Source organism: Camelina sativa, chromosome 12, assembly GCF_030686135.1.
Source record: "Camelina sativa cultivar CO46 ecotype springtype chromosome 12, ASM3068613v1".
Classification (NCBI taxonomy): domain Eukaryota; kingdom Viridiplantae; phylum Streptophyta; class Magnoliopsida; order Brassicales; family Brassicaceae; genus Camelina; species Camelina sativa.
The window spans coordinates 7959163-7975822 of NC_141891.1; the positions used below are offsets into that span (position 1 = coordinate 7959163).

Genomic DNA, 16660 nt, shown 5'->3' on the forward strand with positions numbered 1-16660 from the left:
TGATGGGCTTCAATGAATCTTTAAGATTTGTGAAGGCCCAAAGATGATAAACGTCGAAATATCTGGAAATCGCTTAAAATAAATCTCTCTGATATTATAAAGGCTCGCCTGCACAAAACCTTCGATTAGGGTTTTAGTCTTCTTCTTCATAACAAAGTTGCCGCTTCGATCCCTAGGAGTTCATCGTCGTCTAGCTAAAAATGGGTTTCTGGGGTTAGTTAGTTTCTCTCTTCTCATTGTCTTCCTTGATTTGATTTTGAGATTTTTGCCTACAATACGATTCTTGGGTTCTGATTATGTGTTGTTCTTAACATATGCAGGACTTGAAGTGAAACCTGGGAAACCTCAAACTTACAATCCCAAAAACGAACAAGGAAAGATTCACGTCACACAGGTACTATAATCTTGTTCCTTGTACCTTTAAATCGTTAAGGTTGGAACTAATTTTGTATCTTTGTGTAGTCTTTGTTGTGAGAGTCTGAAAGTGTTGTTGATATGTATGTGTGTATGTTTGGTTTTGCTATTGTTATTATTCAGGCAACACTAGGCTCTGGTTTTGCCAAAGAGAAGAGTGTGATTCAGTGTTCCATAGGAGACAAGGCTCCTGTTTTCTTGTGTTCATTGTTGCCAAACAAAATTGAATGCTGCTCTCTGAATCTCGAGTTTGACGATGATGATGAGCCTATCGAGTTCTCTGTGACTGGTGACAGAAGTATCCACCTGTCTGGATTCTTGGAGTATTATGATGAGGATGAGGATGAAGATGATTATGAGGAGGATGAAGATGATGTTTCGTATCCTTTTTTATTGTTTTCTAGCTTCCTTTGCAAAATGATTCTTTCTTGTTTTTAATTATTGGACTCTAGAATCTTAAAAGTTTTCATTGCGACAATATTTAGAGATGGTGTTGAAATCGGTGAATCTGAGTCGGACGATTCATGTGAATATGATAGTGAAGAGGAGGATCAGTTGGATCAATTTGAAGACTTCCTTGATACCAATCTTGAAATGTATCGGAATGCTTCTGTCCCAAAGAGTGGAGGTACTTTTTCTTTACAGAGATGCTTATCAGATATATGATATAGCATCTTAGTACTTCTCGTTTAGCTTCTTTTTTGCTTGAATCGTCACTCTTGTCTTATTGCTACAAAGTTTCAAAAGGATGATTTAGCTTTTCAATCGTATATCTGTAAACTTGAACTGGGTAGCTCCAGGGTACAGATCCGCTTCTACATTTTTGTTTGATAGTTATATTTACATATGATCTGTCCTTGTGCTGTTGATATAACTCTTAATAATTTATTTTGCTAGTTGTAATTGAGGAGATAGAAGATGAAGAGAAACCTGCCAAAGATAGTAAGACAAAACGAACCAAGAAGAGTCAAGCTAGCGAAGCTGCGAATGCAAAGAAACAAATCGTCCCTGTTGAGAGTGCCCATGTTCCAGTTCTGGAAAGCGAGGATGAGGATGAAGACGGTTTACCTATTCCCAAGGGAGAAGCATCTGAACCAGAGAATAAGTCGGGTGAGAAGATGGACTTAGATAATGAAGAACAAGGTAGCAACAAGAAAAGGAAGGCCAAGGCTGCTGAGCAAGATGGTGGACTAGAAAGGTACTTTTCTCTTTGGTCTCTGCTCACTCTAAAGATATTGTGAACAGATTTTTTATTAGAAAAAATATGGTGGGGATATGAAAATTTGTTTCAAAATCTGTTTCAGTGGAAACAAGAGCAAAAAGAAGAAGAATCAGAAAGAAAAGAAGAAAGGGGAAAGTGCCTCAAAAGAGGAAGCTGATGAACAAGTTAAGACTGGAAATGTGCTCAAAAAGCAGGAAACAAGCCAAGTTTCTCAGTAAGTAGATATTTAAAGAAGGTTTTATGAATCTACAACGATTCTTTCAAAACCTTTTCTCATCTAACAGATTTCTGTGCTCCTTATGGTATTATTGCAGGGGTGAAAGCTCCCAGACCCCAACTAAATCTGCTGAGAAGAAAAACAAGAAGAAAAAGAACTCAAGTCAGGAAGCTACTGTGGAGAATAATACCATTTCTAGTAGTGCTGAGAAGCAAACCCAAGTGGACTCCAAGTCTTCTCAAGTACGGACACATCCAAATGGGCTCAAAATTGAAGAGTTGAGCATGGGCAAGCCCAACGGCAAGAGAGCTGATCCTGGAAAACAGGTATGCATACTTATAGTCATACATTTGCATACATGATATTAGATGATTGCTGCAATGTCATATAGATTATGCAACAACATGGTAGTGTGATAAGAATGTGGGTATTAAGATAATTGACATCGGATATGAAAGAGCAAACTATAACCTCTAGGAAGTGAGCAAAGTCTAACATCTATCCACATTGGAGAGAAAGTGAGCAAACTAATGCCCCTAAGAGCACCCAAACCGTAATTAGTTGTGAAGTCTACCCAACTGTCTTTGTGAAAACGGTTTAAACCAAAATCCTATCATAGTGTCAATTATTTTGTGTGTTTTCCAAATATTTTTGGAGCTCATTCTTTTGTGTCTGAGTGCAGGTTTTTGTCCGCTATATTGGAAAGCTTCAAAAGAATGGGAAGATATTTGATTCCAACATTGGAAAATCACCTTTTAAGTTCCGTCTAGGTTGGTATTTCTAACTGGATTCAAAAATAAGAGCTTTGGTAATTGGTTGTGTGACTAGTACTTGATACTTATGTGTTTGTTGTAACACGCAGGTGTTGGACAAGTCATTAAGGGATGGGATGTTGGCGTTAACGGTAACCTAATTTCTTACTTGTTTTCTTCACTCTGTTCAACTGTGAAGCATGTCGTTTAAATCTCATGTTTTGAATTTCACAGGCATGCGTGTTGGTGACAAAAGAAGGCTTACAATTCCTCCATCAATGGGGTAAATCATTTTGAATTTATCTTCTTCTTTTTTTCTTATGATTGTGATGTTATGTTTGAACATATAATGGGATGAAAACATTATTTTCTGTGGCTTACAGGTATGGTACGCAGGGTGCTGGTCCCCAGATTCCTCCTAACGCTTGGCTGTCGTTTGAAGTCGAACTAGTTAATGTTCAATAAACTTCAGAAACCACCGTTCAAAGATTGAATCTATGATGTTATAGCTGCCAGAGATTGAATATTTTCTCTCTAACTCTTGAATCTTTTGAAATATCTTTCGTGGTTCCCATCAGACAAATAACATTTTGTTACAAGTTTTGTATTGTGTTTTCCTTGCTTCATTTTTTTCCTATTCCAGATAGCTTTTAACCAAAACTTGAATCATATCAGACAGGTTCCGTGCTAGATCTGATCTTTGCTATTATTCACTAGATCAGATAGTAGTTACAAATTTAATTATAGCTGAATTACACACCTCAGTTAAAGAATGAAACATCTATAATTGATTCATGGTTATATAACCTATTTGTACCATCAAATGATTCATATGTGAAATACTGAAATGTCTCTCTCAGTGCCTTGCGTGTTGCGTCAAATCAAAGTGACGAACGAACTTGTCATTTTGGTACCGTCAGAAAATACTTTGACTGGTTTCTTGTTCTGCAAGTTCTTTTTGACTGTTATTATCATCTTTTGACCCATATTTTGTTTTTTTACAGGTTAACATTGATGATCCTCTCAAGACGTCAATATCGAAAGAGTGCAAAAAAAAAAAAACCCAACTTGAACTACAAATTATAACCAACAGAGAGATACTAGAGTTTCAGAACAAAGATTGATACATAAACAAGATTTATCATCCTATTCTTAACTAAGAAACTACCTCAAAAGGATTCATAGAGATCTCTACTTTTCTAAACGCAATAAAACCACAACATATTACTCCTTTAGCCATGATTCTCTGGAAGAGACAAGCTTAAGTTCTTCTCAATAGCAGAATTGACCTTCTTCAAGATCTTTTGCCACTCTGTCTCTTCCCCTGTTTCCACACATTTTCAAATAATCGTTACTGAATGAACACTTTTTTTTATAATTATAAGACAAAAGAAAGATGTTAATTTTAAGTATTTAGTACCTTGGAGAAATGCTTCTCCAGTAAGCTTCCTTCTAGCTTCTTTCAAGAACGAAACCACTATAGGATTCATTCTGTTATCCTCTGCTCTAAGACAAATGTCTCCAACTTTTGCAGAAGTCACTTGGTTAGCCCAAGGACCTTGTTTCCAGTAAACTTTGAAACTGCACCCACACACTTCGCTCCCTTCCTCGTCACGTTCATGCTTCGTTCTCTCAACCTAGGCACAAACAAAAACGGATCAAGAAGATTTCAAAATATTATTAAACCGGTGCATGACTACTAATTTCAAGACTCACCGTGACGACGATGGCATCGTAGAACTTGACGTCGCCTGTGACGGAAGGGAACGTGGCGCAAACCTTGGTTCCATCAGTGACAGTGGGACACTCAGTGTCTTGCATCTGAACAGAACAAGCTCGAAACCTCTCTTCAAACTCTTGAATCTCGTCTGAGCTCTTGAAATCGTCGGAAGGGTAAAACTCGTCGAAATCACAAGTGAACCCGTTGAAGCTAATCAACAAGGCGTCGCACATCTCCGCAACCTCAACGGCGTACCAAGCTTCGTCCTCCGGTGACCGGAACTCTAGTTCTGGCCAGTTTTCGTCACACCATTCGACGTCATCGGCGAAATCTCCGGGTATCGTTGGACTAGTCTGATAAGACATTAGAGTTCAACGATACCCGGAGATTTCGCCGATGACGTCGAATGGTGTGTTGGACTAGTCTGATAAGACTAGATGTTTCACTGTAAATAGGAATAAGTTTACATTAGATGTTTGATAAGACTAAATGTTTCACTGTTGTTTGAAACAGTGATGTTTGATAGGAATAAGTCTGATAAGACTAGATGTTTCACTGTAAATAGGAATATAAAAAGTCAAAAAGATAACTTTGAATTCACAGATTAACATCTAAAAAAACTACCAATTGAAAAAGGATACAAACTCTACCAGTCAAAATACTCGCAAAATTACGTTTGTATCCCTTTTTCAATTGGTAGTTTTTTTTAGATGTTAATCTGTGAATTCAAAGTTATCTTTTTGATTTTTTATATTCCTATTTACAGTGAAACATCTAGATTAATAATGTTAGAGATTAAGATGTTTTAAAATTTATAAAGATATTAATTTATGGATATTTAGTAATTATTAATTTAGAGAGATATTTGTCTAATTTCGTAAGTTTTTATTTATTTATTTATAAAACTGAAACTAAGGTTTTTGATTATAAATTAAAAATATTCTAGAACCAAATAGAAATAAAAAGATAATGATCATGTATTCAAGGTTACACCAAAAATTCCGGTATAATGAAAATATTAGAAATAAATTCTAAACAAAATTAATGCAAATTGAAGAAAATATTAATTTATACTACTAGTTTTATTGTATATGCTATATCAGTTTTATATATATTTAATTTTGATAACCTCATTAAATGAAACCTTTAACTCATGTTTTAACTACTTTCTTGATGATTCATTATGATTTTCACATAAATTAAGAAAAACATCTAATGTTTAGCTATAATTATACTCACTTTGTATCATAAAAGATGATTTGCTAGAATTTTTCTTGTATCACAAAGATTGATTTTTATCAATTAATGCTAAAAAATTATAAGTTTCAAGAACCATTAAATGAAAATTTTAAAAGTTGATGAACTACTATTAGTTAATAGTTATGAGAAATTTTATTATAAATAAATTATGCATCTATCTCTAAACATTAAATGTTTTTCTTAATTTATGTAAAAATATTAAAACATAATTCTTTGTGACACAGAGGGAGTATTATTTCCTTATAATAACACATTTTCATAACTATTAACCAATAGTAATTCATCAAACTTTTAAAGTCTCATCAAATTTGGTTTGATCTCGTTCATTACCGTTGTATTAGTTGGTCCTAAGCATTAAAAAAAACATGGAAACAGTCAAAGAAAAAGATAACAATAAGTTACAAAAAAAAAAAACAAGTTTTAACCAAATTATAGCTTAATGATTCTTGAAAAGTTGAAATTTATAATTTTCTAACATTAATTGATACAAGTTTTTATAAAATCAATATTTGTGATATAAGAAAATATTCTAGAAAACCATTTTTTGTAATGCACATGGAATGCCCTTTTGGTATAACATACATAGTTGTTGAAAGAATATAAGAAACCATTTATCATACTTATAACAAAAGATAAAACTGAAAACTTATATGAATAATATAATTTACTGATATAATGATAGGTTTGAATTTTATTAATATTTTGCATACTATTTTAGTATTCAATAAATTTAAGTTGTGTCATTAAATTTTATAATAACTCTATGATTTCAAAGAAGTTTTAGTAATTACAAAAATAAGTTAGTATAGATCTAAATTCATAAATCAAAAATGTAATTTGATTGGTCTTATATTTAACAAAGAGGAAAATACATAAAACCCCTAAACTAAGACATATTGATAAATAAGTGCAACTAGGCATACATATTTGATCAAATATGGCTTTCAACTTTCTTAAAAGTGACATCCATTATCAATCAAAAATTTTACAGTTAAAGTTTAAAATATAAGCCTATATCAACAACCCCAACTAAAATCACCTTGATAACATATTTGTTTGATCGTTGTGAGTGTTAACTAGTTTGTACGGTTTTAAAATAGGTCTATGTAAACGAAACTTCCACGGAAATGAAATGAGACATTGAGCGATAGAACAAATATAGATCGATCCATTCATTTTTCAGTAGATTTTGAGTTGAAAGTCTCAAAAAACTTGACAAAACTTCAATCATGATTACTAGTGACACAAACAAACTTAATAAAGCCTCTTTCTTTCGTATACCAATGTAAGTTATATAAACAAACGCTTAAATCAAAATTTATACCTTATCTCGCTTTGGTGATATAACTTGTCACCATGTAGAGATGCTTTTTCGATTAATGTTTTGAGACTTTCTCTCTTCAGAAACTTCTTTCAAGTTCTTGTAGATCTAACATTCTTGCAATATATGTAGAGAATGAAACAAGAAAAAACAAACATGGGAGTTAATGGGTGAGAGAAAAAAGAAACATGAGTTGGTGGGAAGTTACCGCACTAAATCACTAATCATCAATTTACTCTCAACTAACTCATCCATTACATATTTAAACCGATACCGTTAACTTAATGAATGTATATTTCAATGTGATAACTTATACATCATTTGAGTCAAATACATATCTATTTGAAGAAAAATGTAAAATTGGAGGAAGCAAAGTATTAATAACTTTTCTTGAAAGAGAGTTTTGCAATCGTAAATTTTGTTTTTCTAACATGTGGGGATACTACAACAATCACAAGTAGGGAGAGAGAACCTAAAGATAGCAGTATCTAAACATTCTGTGTTAAAAACAATCAACCAAAATCTGAAAACTCCATCATCATCCATCACCCTAACAAATCCGTGAAAAAAGAAACTGTAGGATCATCAGATCAGCTCGGTATCTCGTTGTCAGATTGGCTATCGCCTCCGAACTCTTCCTCATCACCTTCTAACTCATCTTCATCTTCTTCGTCTTCCTCGCCTTCCTCTTCTTCTCCTGCTCCTACTGGGATGGAAGTGAAAGGATCCTTGACGTGGTTAACCGAGTTTGTGTAGTAACTGTGAACCGCATTCGTTGTGTTTGCATGGGTGTATGAACTAGTTTGTGCAGGAATAGTAACGGAGTTGTTAAGTCTCTCGAACCTCGCCTTACGTTCTTCTGCTGTGATGTTAAAGGAGATTGAAGATGGTTGAGCTCCGAATCTTTGCCGTCTTTCTTTTGCTAGCTCCAGCTGTGACTGCTCTTGACCCGCTACAAATGTCCCTACCATTACCTGTTGTAGTAAACCGATGTCAGGACACACGACACTCATGTTCCAAGACCACACAAGATCGGTGGAAATGTTGAACTAACCTGGACAGGACCAGCAGCAAGAAAGAGACCAGCGAGTCCTCCACCAAAGACACGACCATCTGGTCCTGCGAGACAAACACTCATACCACCAGCTCTACTTCGAGTTCCTCCAGAGTCATTTTGCATAAACGAACCCGTCAAAGAGAGAATCTCAAAACGTCCCTGATCACAAACCAAAAAAACGTTTAAAGGAAACCAAATACAGAGAAGTAGTACATTCTTTATTTATACAAGACGAGATAAGAAGAGAGCATTTGTACCTCATAAGTTAGAGTACCGCCGGATGTCATAGACTGACGAAGCGTAACATTGGAGATAGGACCATTAGCTGAAAGGATACAGATAGCACGAGATCCTTGTTGAGAGAATGTCATTATCTTCATTGTCACATCCTGCACAAATCCAAATGTCAAGAGATCAGCTTAATCATACCTCTCCGGCGTATACAACCACATCACCAATGAATGTTCAGAAAGAAAACATACCTCTCCGGCATTGACTGTCAGCACATGAGGTGTAAAGTTGGCACCAACGAAATCTGCAGTTCCTGCACCTGCAGTATTGGTATCAACTGAATCCAGACATGTCAATATCAAAGCTGGGAGACAACAAAACATTAAGACTTAAACAGGCAAGACACATATTAAACTAAAACAAGTATGTACTTTTTTGATCTACAAAACAAACACCAAGGCCATGGTATCTCTCTAATCCTCAAGCTTTTGGGAAACGTTGTGATATCAACATCTTAATCTAGTTACACTAAAGACGTAGCCTTTATGACTTCTGACACAAAAGTAACCAACATCGTACAAGTCAAAGCCGCATAGATCCAGATGAGTCGGCATAACTAACAAAACTGCTACGCAATGTAGTTATAAACAGACAACAACCGAAGGTTCCAAAGAGAACATTATACGTACCAGGACTTCGATCGAATTGGAACATTTGAGACTTCTTGAGCCATCGATTAGACTTGCCACGTCCTCTGCCTCTTCCTCGTTTCCTAGGAGGGAAATCCGACGTCAACGGAACGGAAGACGAGATTGGCATCGGGGAAAGAGTCACGGCGAGAGTCCCATCGGGATTATACTTTCTCGGCCTACCTCTCCTCTTCTTCAGCTGCTCAGAGGAAGCGTTCTCCGCCGGCATTGTTAAGCTAAACTGAGGAGCCGCATTATCAGCAACGGTTCCTCCTGCTACGGAGGAGGTGGCAGCGGCAGAGGAGACGACAGTGGTTGGTGGGCCCAAAAACGGGTTAGGGTTATCGGGACGTGGTGGTGGGTCCATTGAGTAACCACCACCACCATCAGAAGCAGAAGCAGCTTCATGTTGTTGCTTCAAGCCGAAACTGCTGCTAGTGATGTTATGGTTGTTGATGATGTTGGTTCCTTCTCTCTCTTCCATCCGGACATAAGATCAAGTGATTCTGTTGGGAGAGAGATTCCGACAAATCAGTAGGTAGAGATCCTCCTCCCTTGGAATCTTTATGATCACGAAAGATTCAAGATTGGTTTCTTGAAAGCTTCTTCTTGAAGTTCAAGATTCAGAAGTACTGAGTGACAGACAAAAAAGAACACGAAAGATGAGATTTTTAATATTTTGGAGGAAGAAAAAAAAAAAACAGATCAATAGAAGAAGCTAATTAAAAGAAGAAAAAAACAGAGCTTCCATGGAGGAATGAATCTTAATTTCAGAAAATTCGACCTAAATCAAACATAATTACAAGCAAATGAGAAAGATCTAATTTTTATTTTTATTTTTTGTTCAAAGGGGGGTGGTTTAAGTTGGGGGAGAAATTTCTTAACGAGTTGAAAGGGTGAAATTAGGGTTTTGGCAAGAAATGGAAAGAGAAAAAACAAAAAATAAAATGGGATATTGTTATAATATATAATTTTTATTATATGTAGAAAAAAGAAAGAGAGAGAAATTAGGGAAAATGTAACTGTAGGTTTGAATAAAAAAAATCAAAGACTTAATTCGATTTGTAATTACCTGGTTAAAGGATGAAAATTATTCCGGTTTAGTAATCTTGTGTTTTGATATTTGTACAGCGTTAAGCTAAAATTAGTTTTTGTAATTTGGTTAATGGATAACCAAACAAAATGGTTTATTTTGTATTTGTTTTTTTGGTCAACGAAAATGGTTTTTGTATATAGTAAGTAAATCATTTTTTGGGATTTTAAAATAGGAAAAATAAAAAAGCTGTAAAGCGAAGGAGCTAACGTAACGTTTGAGCCATGCCAATATATACAATAACATTAAAGATAGAGACATATTGATATATAGTTGTTGTTGTATATATCTCTAGTCCCTAATCACGTTGACTAAACATGAACCTTTTGACTAATATTCCTCCCTAACTCCCACAAACTCTGTCTGTGGGTGGTCTCTGGTTCTTTTACGGACTGGGCCTGTCAGAGTCCACATAGTCACATGTCTAATGAATCATCGCACGTTTGGCTTCTTTATAGATAAGATTATGATATAAACCTGTTTCTTTTGAGATCAATCCACGGGACTGACTATGCTATCACTATCCTCCTAACAGTTTTGGTCTTCTTATCTAAAATTGTCTTCAATGTACTTTGCCAATGAAACATTGTTAGCTTTTGTGTTAGTAGACAAGTGTATGACATGTCAATCATAAGTTCATAACACATGGTATAATGAAACATTATCGATATAGTAATAGATGTATAATATTTAATTATTTGGAACGAGCATTATTCTAAAATACCATAAATCAAGTTTTCTTTTCAGAAAGTATTACAACGTTGTTACATTTTTTAACAAAAAAAAAAACATTGTTACATTTTCAAAAACTTCACAAAACTTTATTCTTATATATGTTGATTTGTAAAAGATTTTAAAATTATCTTTTGAGGAAAATTATATATGTTGATTTGTCCGTTTTTATTTTATCCGAATAAGAAATAAATATATGGTGGTTTTTTAGAACACATGCATTATACCCAAATCTGTTTAATTCTACAGATTAAAAAATTATTCTTAAAAGAAAATTAAATTTTAAATATTTATATTCTAATTTTATGTTTTTGTTGGGCCAAAAAAACCCTAAATCTTAACCCGAATACAACAACACCTGACCCGTTACGTCTTCCCGCACTGAGCAGACACGATGAGCTCCGAGAACGAAGACTCTTCAGCTGTGCGACGGCGCGTGTCCTGCACCAAAAGCTTTGACGCTCTCTGGTTCTGCTACTGTAAGTCTTCGTTTCCCCTCATCTGATCGCATTTTATGATTCTCCATCTTCGATCTGCTACTGGCTCCAATCGAAATATTGTTCCTCCTGAGAAAGCCAACATTTGAACTTGATTAAGATTTATTCGACCCTTACTTAACAATCTTTGCTTTGTCATTTTGCTTATAGCAATTGAGCTCGTCGTCAACGACTAATTTGTAGTTTACGAGCTTGTCTTTTGCCTGTTATAGACTAGAGAACTTTGGTCAGAGTTTAGAGATGATATAGCTTTACACCATCAAATCAAAGGATCTCTGAAACCATTTCCCTCAATGTATTGTTTTGTTGAAGGGATGTCTAGATGGTCCAACATAACCAGCAATGGCGATGAGACAGGACAAGGTTGGGTTCCCAAATTAAAAAAAAAAATTGGCATAGTCTTAGAAAATGGCATCACTTTCTTGTTTCTTGAATTACGCTAGAGGGAAAATTTCGACAAATGTTTCGCATTTTAGGAAAGAACATGTTAGCCACTTCGCTTCTGCATTTTCTTCTCTTGTTAAATTATGTTTCTGCTGTTTGTGTTGCATTCACTTCATCTATAATGTTCTCTTTCTCCATTGACCTTAAGCTATACTGATATCAGTTTCATAGATTAACTCAGACAATCTCTTTGCAGCACCGTTTTACCAAATGCAGCAGTATTACCGGGTTGGTAGACTTGATGATTGTACTAAGAAGTTCTCTGATCTCTTTGATTGTCTTTCCTTAAAGACAAAAAGAGCTTCTGAAGCCGAGGTTTGTAGCTTCTTTTATCTTGCAGTTGGTTCTTTCTTCATTACTTTTGTCTACTCTAATGGATTCCACATAGACTAGCTAATCTGAAATAACCATAATTTTTATGTGAATCACACTTCTTTTAAGATATGATTCAAATTCGGTTTTACTTGGTGTAGCTCTTATGTTCTGCATCAATTCTGTATTTGCGCAAAAGGATAAATATGGACATTGTCCTTATGCAACATGCAATATTACTCAAAACAATGGTTAAGGTTCCACTGTTTATGTAATTCATGTGTCTGTTATGTTCCAAGATATTTAAAGCCTGACAATTGCAGAAAATTCTAGAAGAGCAAGAGATGGCAGATGCAGCAAAACATATCTGGATTATGCGAACAAAGGAAGAAGCTTCAAGTCATTGGAATGAGACTTTTGGGCATTTGGATGATCCAAATTATTAGAAGGTACAGGTTTCATGCGTTTCATTCTTGACGGAGATTTTTACTTTCAAGAAACTCAATGTCTGCTAGAGCCTAGAGGTCTGCAGATTATTCTGCCGGATAGAAAAGCTTTTTGTCATCGCTTACCATGAACATTTTGAGCAAACTTAAGTTATACCTCGATCTCCAAAGAAGGCCACCTCGAAAGATGGAGGGATGTTTTAAGATCATTTATTGGACTGTGGATGTATTTGGTTGATTGGTAACAACAGAAAATACTTTGCTAAATAAAATCTTAAATCTATTATCAAAAATATTCCAATGTTTTTTTCTTTTCAAAAAAGAAAACTTATATACTACTAAGTTTAGAACTTTTTATATTGATCAGAGTCTCTTTTGAGGCAGTTGTAAGGAATGATGATGCACTAACAGTTAACAGTTCAATGCTCTTGTATGTTTCCAAAAAGTTGTTTTCCTGAGCACGCTCACCTCGGAGAAATACTTACTTACTAGCTGTTTCAACCTCATCCAGGATCAACGCAGCTCTTGGATAATCTATTGAGCAAACACATTGAGATTCTTGTTCATAAAGCCTCAACCACCTTGGGAAAACTGGCTGGAGTTGAGACAGTTATTAGACTTCTAGTAAGCGGTCAGAAACCTCTGTCGGGTGGTACAAAATTACTAAATTTAGAAGTCAAAACTTAAACTAGGAGATTTTGCCATAAGCCCTTTATTGCTATTTGTGAAAATCAGAGCGTTTGTGTTATTATAATTACATAAGTGGTTTGAGCAACACTAGCGTGAAGAAGCAAAAGCGTTCTTTATTGGCCATTGAAGGAGAGACAGAGAGATTGCCTATTTGTAGAAAGTATGAAAAACAGAGGAGGTATGCATTGCTTCGCTTCGTTTAGACTCTCATAACATCGAGGTAAGCTTTTCCATCAAGTTCACGGGAGAACAAGCCATTGAAATACTCCTCGGTGGTTACGCTCTTGAAAATTGCAGCCTTATGCCTTTCCACGATACTTTTCATCGGACCAATGTATTTACCCAATCCCGTATTGTGGAATGTTGCCACAGAAAGCCTCTCTTTCTCTGAGTTCACAACTCCACGATGCTCTATACTCCGGTATGTCCCATTCGTTACGATCTACGTTAATTACCAATCATCAGAACATTTACAATGATACCAAGAATAGGCTCTCTCGTCCTTATAACGTACCTCTAAGATGTCTCCGATGTTGACAACTAAAGCATTTGGGAGAGGTTTGACAGTAACCCACTTGCCATCTTTCTTGATTTGGAGACCATCAACATCATTAACCTGCAACAATATGGTGAGTCCTGTAGAATCAGAATGCGGAGTTAGACCAATAACCTTATCTGGCTCTGGACAAGGCGGGTAGTAATTCATCCTCATCCTCTGCCCTAACTCATCATCAAACAACTCTTCCATTTCCTCGGGCTTGATCTTCAGTGCTACCGCTATTTTCGCCAATAGGAACTTAGTTATGCTTTTCACTTCAGCCGAATACTTGTCTAGTGTATCTCTGAAGAAAAAATAACCAAAATTTTAAGCATTGTGGAGTTAAGTGAGCATGGTTTTATTTACATATTTGAGGGCAAAACCTAAAGGGAAGAGGTAACTTGGGAAACAAGTGAGCCTCGCGAAGTCGGACAGGTTGCATAGTAAGTAAGAACATATCTGCCCAGTCGAGTTTCTGCTCTTCTGAAACCACAAATAATTGTCCAAACCCTTCGATCGCGTCGGGTTTTTGCCATAACTTCTTCTTCTCTTCCATGGGAAGATTGAAGAAATCTTGAATCTCCGACTTGAACTTTTCCAAGAAACTTGAGTCCATCCCATGGTTTACAAGCTGTTTAGATAAGTCCATAAAGATATGTCACAATGATAAACATGAATTACATATGGGGTTCAGAATGGTAAAGAAATGAGTTTTTGCAGGGCTGTTTTGTTATATGTAGAAAAAAACTATGTAGCGTTTGAGACTTGCCTGGAAAAAACCCCATTCTTTGCATGCAAAGTCGAGCTTGTCAATCTCAGAATCCAAAGAAGACAAAAGACTCATGTCTATGATCGGGATCTGGTTTCTTAGATCAGAATCAACGGCTACCTCAGCTTTGTCAACTTGACTGGACCGTACATACCTCGGAGGAACCGCCGTGATCATATCCTCCTTCACCAATTCTTGAACAGAAGGAACTATGATAGAGCGTCGGGTTACTCCTTTGCCTTCCATGGCCGCTTCTTCTTGAAAAGTTGCTCTAATTTCCACAGAAAGATAAACAACAAGTCAAACAGAATTAAAAGGACAATCTGTTTTTTTTTTTGTGTGGGTCTAATAAGAGGACAGAGTGTCGACAAATAAGATAACGATGTCGTTTTGCATGTTCGGTTTTCTCAGTAGGACTTAGTGACCACATATTGAGTATCTATGAATAAGGGAATACGTGATACGATTACTTGTCATTTACTTTTCATATCAATCTCTTTACTCTGCACATATTATGTTTCCTTGTATAGCTTCTAGACTCTGTATAAAGACCTCTGCAGTCTCTTCTAATAGAATCATCAATTCATACATTCTCTATATGGTATCAGAGCTATCCTATACCTATACATTCTCTACGTCTCTCAACCAGAAGGATTTGTCGACCCTGATCATCCTACCTACGTTTGCAAGTTGAACAAGGCGCTGTATGGGCTTAAACAAGCACCACGTGCGTGGTATCTTGAGCTCAAACAATACCTTGTAAGTGCTGGTTTTCGAAACTCTCTCTCTGACACGTCCTTGTTTGTTCTTCGCCGTGATAAACTCTTGCTCTATGTCCTCGTCTATGTTGACGATATCATCGTCACTGGCAACAATGCAGAAATGGTTGAACAAATTCTCACTAACCTTGGCGATCACTTCTCGGTCAAGGACATGGGTGATGTCTCTTATTTTTTAGGCATTGAAGCAATCCGTACGAAGTATGGTTTACACCTTAATCAACGCAAGTATGTGTTAGATTTGTTGGTCAAAATGAAAATGCAGGATGCAAAACCAGTAGCTACACCAATGGTCACGACCCCGAAGCTCACATTGGCTGGTAAACAACATTCAGATCCCACTGAGTATCGCACATTAGTTGGCAGTCTCCAATACCTCTCGTTCACCAGACCGGACATTGCGTACGCCGTTAATCGCCTCTCGCAGTTTATGCACACACCCACGTCGGAGCATTGGCAAGCAGCAAAACGTGTACTACGCTATCTTGCCGGTACAAGTTCTTACGGTCTGTTTTTCAAGAAGGGCAATCCTCTCACACTCCACTGTTTCTCCGATGCTGACTGGGCAGGTGATGTTTCTGATTGTGTCTCAACTAATGCTTATATCATTTATCTCGGTGGTCAGCCTATCTCTTGGTCTGCTAAGAAACAGAAGGGTGTTGCGAGATCATCTACTGAAGCTGAGTATAGAGCTGTTGCCAATGCCGCTTCTGAACTCATGTGGATATGTTCTCTCCTCTCTGAACTTGGACTCTCACGAACTGCCTCACCTACCATCTACTGTGATAATATTGGTGCCACCTACCTATGTGCTAACCCAGTTTTCCACTCCCGCATGAAACACATCGCCATTGACTATCACTTTATTCGTGAACTCGTCAGCAGTGGGAAACTTCGAGTCGCTCATGTTTCCACCAAGGACCAGCTTGCTGATGCACTTACGAAGCCTCTCCCACGTACAACGTATCAGTATCTGCGCAACAAGATTGGAGTCACCTTAGTCCCTCCATCTTGAGGGGGCGTATTGAGTATCTATGAATAAGGGAATACGTGATACGATTACTTGTCATTTACTTTTCATATCAATCTCTTTACTCTGCACATATTATGTTTCCTTGTATAGCTTCTAGACTCTGTATAAAGACCTCTGCAGTCTCTTCTAATAGAATCATCAATTCATACATTCTCTATACCACACACTTGGCAAACTCGTTTATATTACAAAATTTATCAGAAAGCATGGAAAACAGAGGCGAACACAGAGACAGAGTATATACTACAACAGGAACGGTGTTGAGAACAGGGTTTCTTGAGCCAAAAGGCAATGGTTTTATGCATTTGTTTCCGTCGAGCTCACGGGAGAACAATCCATTAAAATACTCATCAGTTGTCACGCTTTTGAATAATGCAGCCTTGTGTCTTTCTTTCCACGAGACTTCTCATCGGACCAATTTCCTTACACCACTTCCCATCTGGT

General features: G+C 36.5%; 5 protein-coding genes across 6 annotated transcripts; 2 read left to right on the plus strand and 3 right to left on the minus strand.

Moving 5' to 3' along the window:
* Positions 1 to 22: 22 nt before the first annotated feature.
* LOC104730905 (peptidyl-prolyl cis-trans isomerase FKBP53) lies at positions 23 to 3265 on the plus strand. Its single transcript, XM_010450144.2, has 11 exons — positions 23 to 213; positions 321 to 394; positions 538 to 794; positions 900 to 1042; positions 1312 to 1612; positions 1719 to 1850; positions 1951 to 2179; positions 2536 to 2623; positions 2716 to 2757; positions 2840 to 2888; positions 2989 to 3265. The coding sequence occupies exons 1-11, from the start codon at positions 201 to 203 to the stop codon at positions 3068 to 3070; spliced, it is 1410 nt and encodes a 469-aa protein (XP_010448446.1). The 5' UTR covers positions 23 to 200; the 3' UTR covers positions 3071 to 3265.
* A 390-nt stretch (positions 3266 to 3655) lies between these two features.
* On the minus strand, positions 3656 to 4690 carry LOC104733312 (uncharacterized). Its single transcript, XM_010452897.2, has 3 exons — positions 4322 to 4690; positions 4026 to 4242; positions 3656 to 3929 (listed from the first exon to the last, which is right to left on the minus strand). Exons 1-3 carry the CDS (start codon positions 4688 to 4690, stop codon positions 3838 to 3840), a joined length of 678 nt encoding a protein of 225 aa, XP_010451199.1. The 3' UTR covers positions 3656 to 3837.
* Positions 4691 to 7266: 2576 nt separating this feature from the next.
* Positions 7267 to 9837, minus strand: LOC104730906 (AT-hook motif nuclear-localized protein 3). Its single transcript, XM_010450145.3, has 5 exons — positions 8884 to 9837; positions 8446 to 8531; positions 8221 to 8352; positions 7961 to 8122; positions 7267 to 7880 (listed from the first exon to the last, which is right to left on the minus strand). Exons 1-5 carry the CDS (start codon positions 9365 to 9367, stop codon positions 7497 to 7499), a joined length of 1248 nt encoding a protein of 415 aa, XP_010448447.1. The 5' UTR covers positions 9368 to 9837; the 3' UTR covers positions 7267 to 7496.
* Positions 9838 to 10968: 1131 nt separating this feature from the next.
* Positions 10969 to 12700, plus strand: LOC104730907 (uncharacterized protein C227.17c). 2 transcript variants are annotated; one of them, XM_010450146.3, is made up of 4 exons: positions 11031 to 11187; positions 11518 to 11568; positions 11846 to 11964; positions 12285 to 12700. In XM_010450146.3, the coding sequence occupies exons 1-4, from the start codon at positions 11103 to 11105 to the stop codon at positions 12405 to 12407; spliced, it is 378 nt and encodes a 125-aa protein (XP_010448448.1). In that variant the 5' UTR covers positions 11031 to 11102; the 3' UTR covers positions 12408 to 12700. The 2 variants fall into 2 exon arrangements, with proteins under 2 accessions (XP_010448450.1, XP_010448448.1); XM_010450148.3 differs by lacking the exon at positions 11518 to 11568 and having other exon boundaries at positions 10969 to 11187.
* Positions 12701 to 13103: 403 nt separating this feature from the next.
* LOC104730908 (protein SRG1) lies at positions 13104 to 14816 on the minus strand. The gene is made up of 4 exons (XM_010450149.3): positions 14405 to 14816; positions 14019 to 14266; positions 13612 to 13939; positions 13104 to 13539 (listed from the first exon to the last, which is right to left on the minus strand). Exons 1-4 carry the CDS (start codon positions 14648 to 14650, stop codon positions 13297 to 13299), a joined length of 1065 nt encoding a protein of 354 aa, XP_010448451.2. The 5' UTR covers positions 14651 to 14816; the 3' UTR covers positions 13104 to 13296.
* Between the last annotated feature and the right edge of the window lie 1844 nt (positions 14817 to 16660).

What these genes read in the sequence shown, in the direction of transcription:
- LOC104730905 (XM_010450144.2), top strand. An exon ending in GAGCTGATCCTGGAAAACAG is followed by an intron (nt 2,180 to 2,535) that starts GTATGCATACTT and finishes GTCTGAGTGCAG; the next exon opens with GTTTTTGTCCGCTATATTGG. An exon ending in ACAATTCCTCCATCAATGGG is followed by an intron (nt 2,889 to 2,988) that starts GTAAATCATTTT and finishes TGTGGCTTACAG; the next exon opens with GTATGGTACGCAGGGTGCTG.
- LOC104733312 (XM_010452897.2), bottom strand. Translation starts at nt 4,690, where the DNA reads ATGTCTTATCAGACTAGTCCAACGATACCCGGAGATTTCGCCGATGAC. An exon ending in ACGATGCCATCGTCGTCACG is followed by an intron (nt 4,243 to 4,321) that starts GTGAGTCTTGAA and finishes GTTTGTGCCTAG; the next exon opens with GTTGAGAGAACGAAGCATGA. An exon ending in TGGAGAAGCATTTCTCCAAG is followed by an intron (nt 3,930 to 4,025) that starts GTACTAAATACT and finishes GTGTGGAAACAG; the next exon opens with GGGAAGAGACAGAGTGGCAA.
- LOC104730906 (XM_010450145.3), bottom strand. Translation starts at nt 9,367, where the DNA reads ATGGAAGAGAGAGAAGGAACCAACATCATCAACAACCATAACATCACT. An exon ending in CCAATTCGATCGAAGTCCTG is followed by an intron (nt 8,532 to 8,883) that starts GTACGTATAATG and finishes GTCTGGATTCAG; the next exon opens with TTGATACCAATACTGCAGGT. An exon ending in TGACAGTCAATGCCGGAGAG is followed by an intron (nt 8,353 to 8,445) that starts GTATGTTTTCTT and finishes GGATTTGTGCAG; the next exon opens with GATGTGACAATGAAGATAAT.
- LOC104730907 (XM_010450146.3), top strand. Translation starts at nt 11,103, where the DNA reads ATGAGCTCCGAGAACGAAGACTCTTCAGCTGTGCGACGGCGCGTGTCC. An exon ending in CGCTCTCTGGTTCTGCTACT is followed by an intron (nt 11,188 to 11,517) that starts GTAAGTCTTCGT and finishes GTTTTGTTGAAG; the next exon opens with GGATGTCTAGATGGTCCAAC. An exon ending in TGGCGATGAGACAGGACAAG is followed by an intron (nt 11,569 to 11,845) that starts GTTGGGTTCCCA and finishes ATCTCTTTGCAG; the next exon opens with CACCGTTTTACCAAATGCAG.
- LOC104730908 (XM_010450149.3), bottom strand. Translation starts at nt 14,650, where the DNA reads ATGGAAGGCAAAGGAGTAACCCGACGCTCTATCATAGTTCCTTCTGTT. An exon ending in AAGAATGGGGTTTTTTCCAG is followed by an intron (nt 14,267 to 14,404) that starts GCAAGTCTCAAA and finishes TTATCTAAACAG; the next exon opens with CTTGTAAACCATGGGATGGA. An exon ending in ACATCGGAGACATCTTAGAG is followed by an intron (nt 13,540 to 13,611) that starts GTACGTTATAAG and finishes TAATTAACGTAG; the next exon opens with ATCGTAACGAATGGGACATA.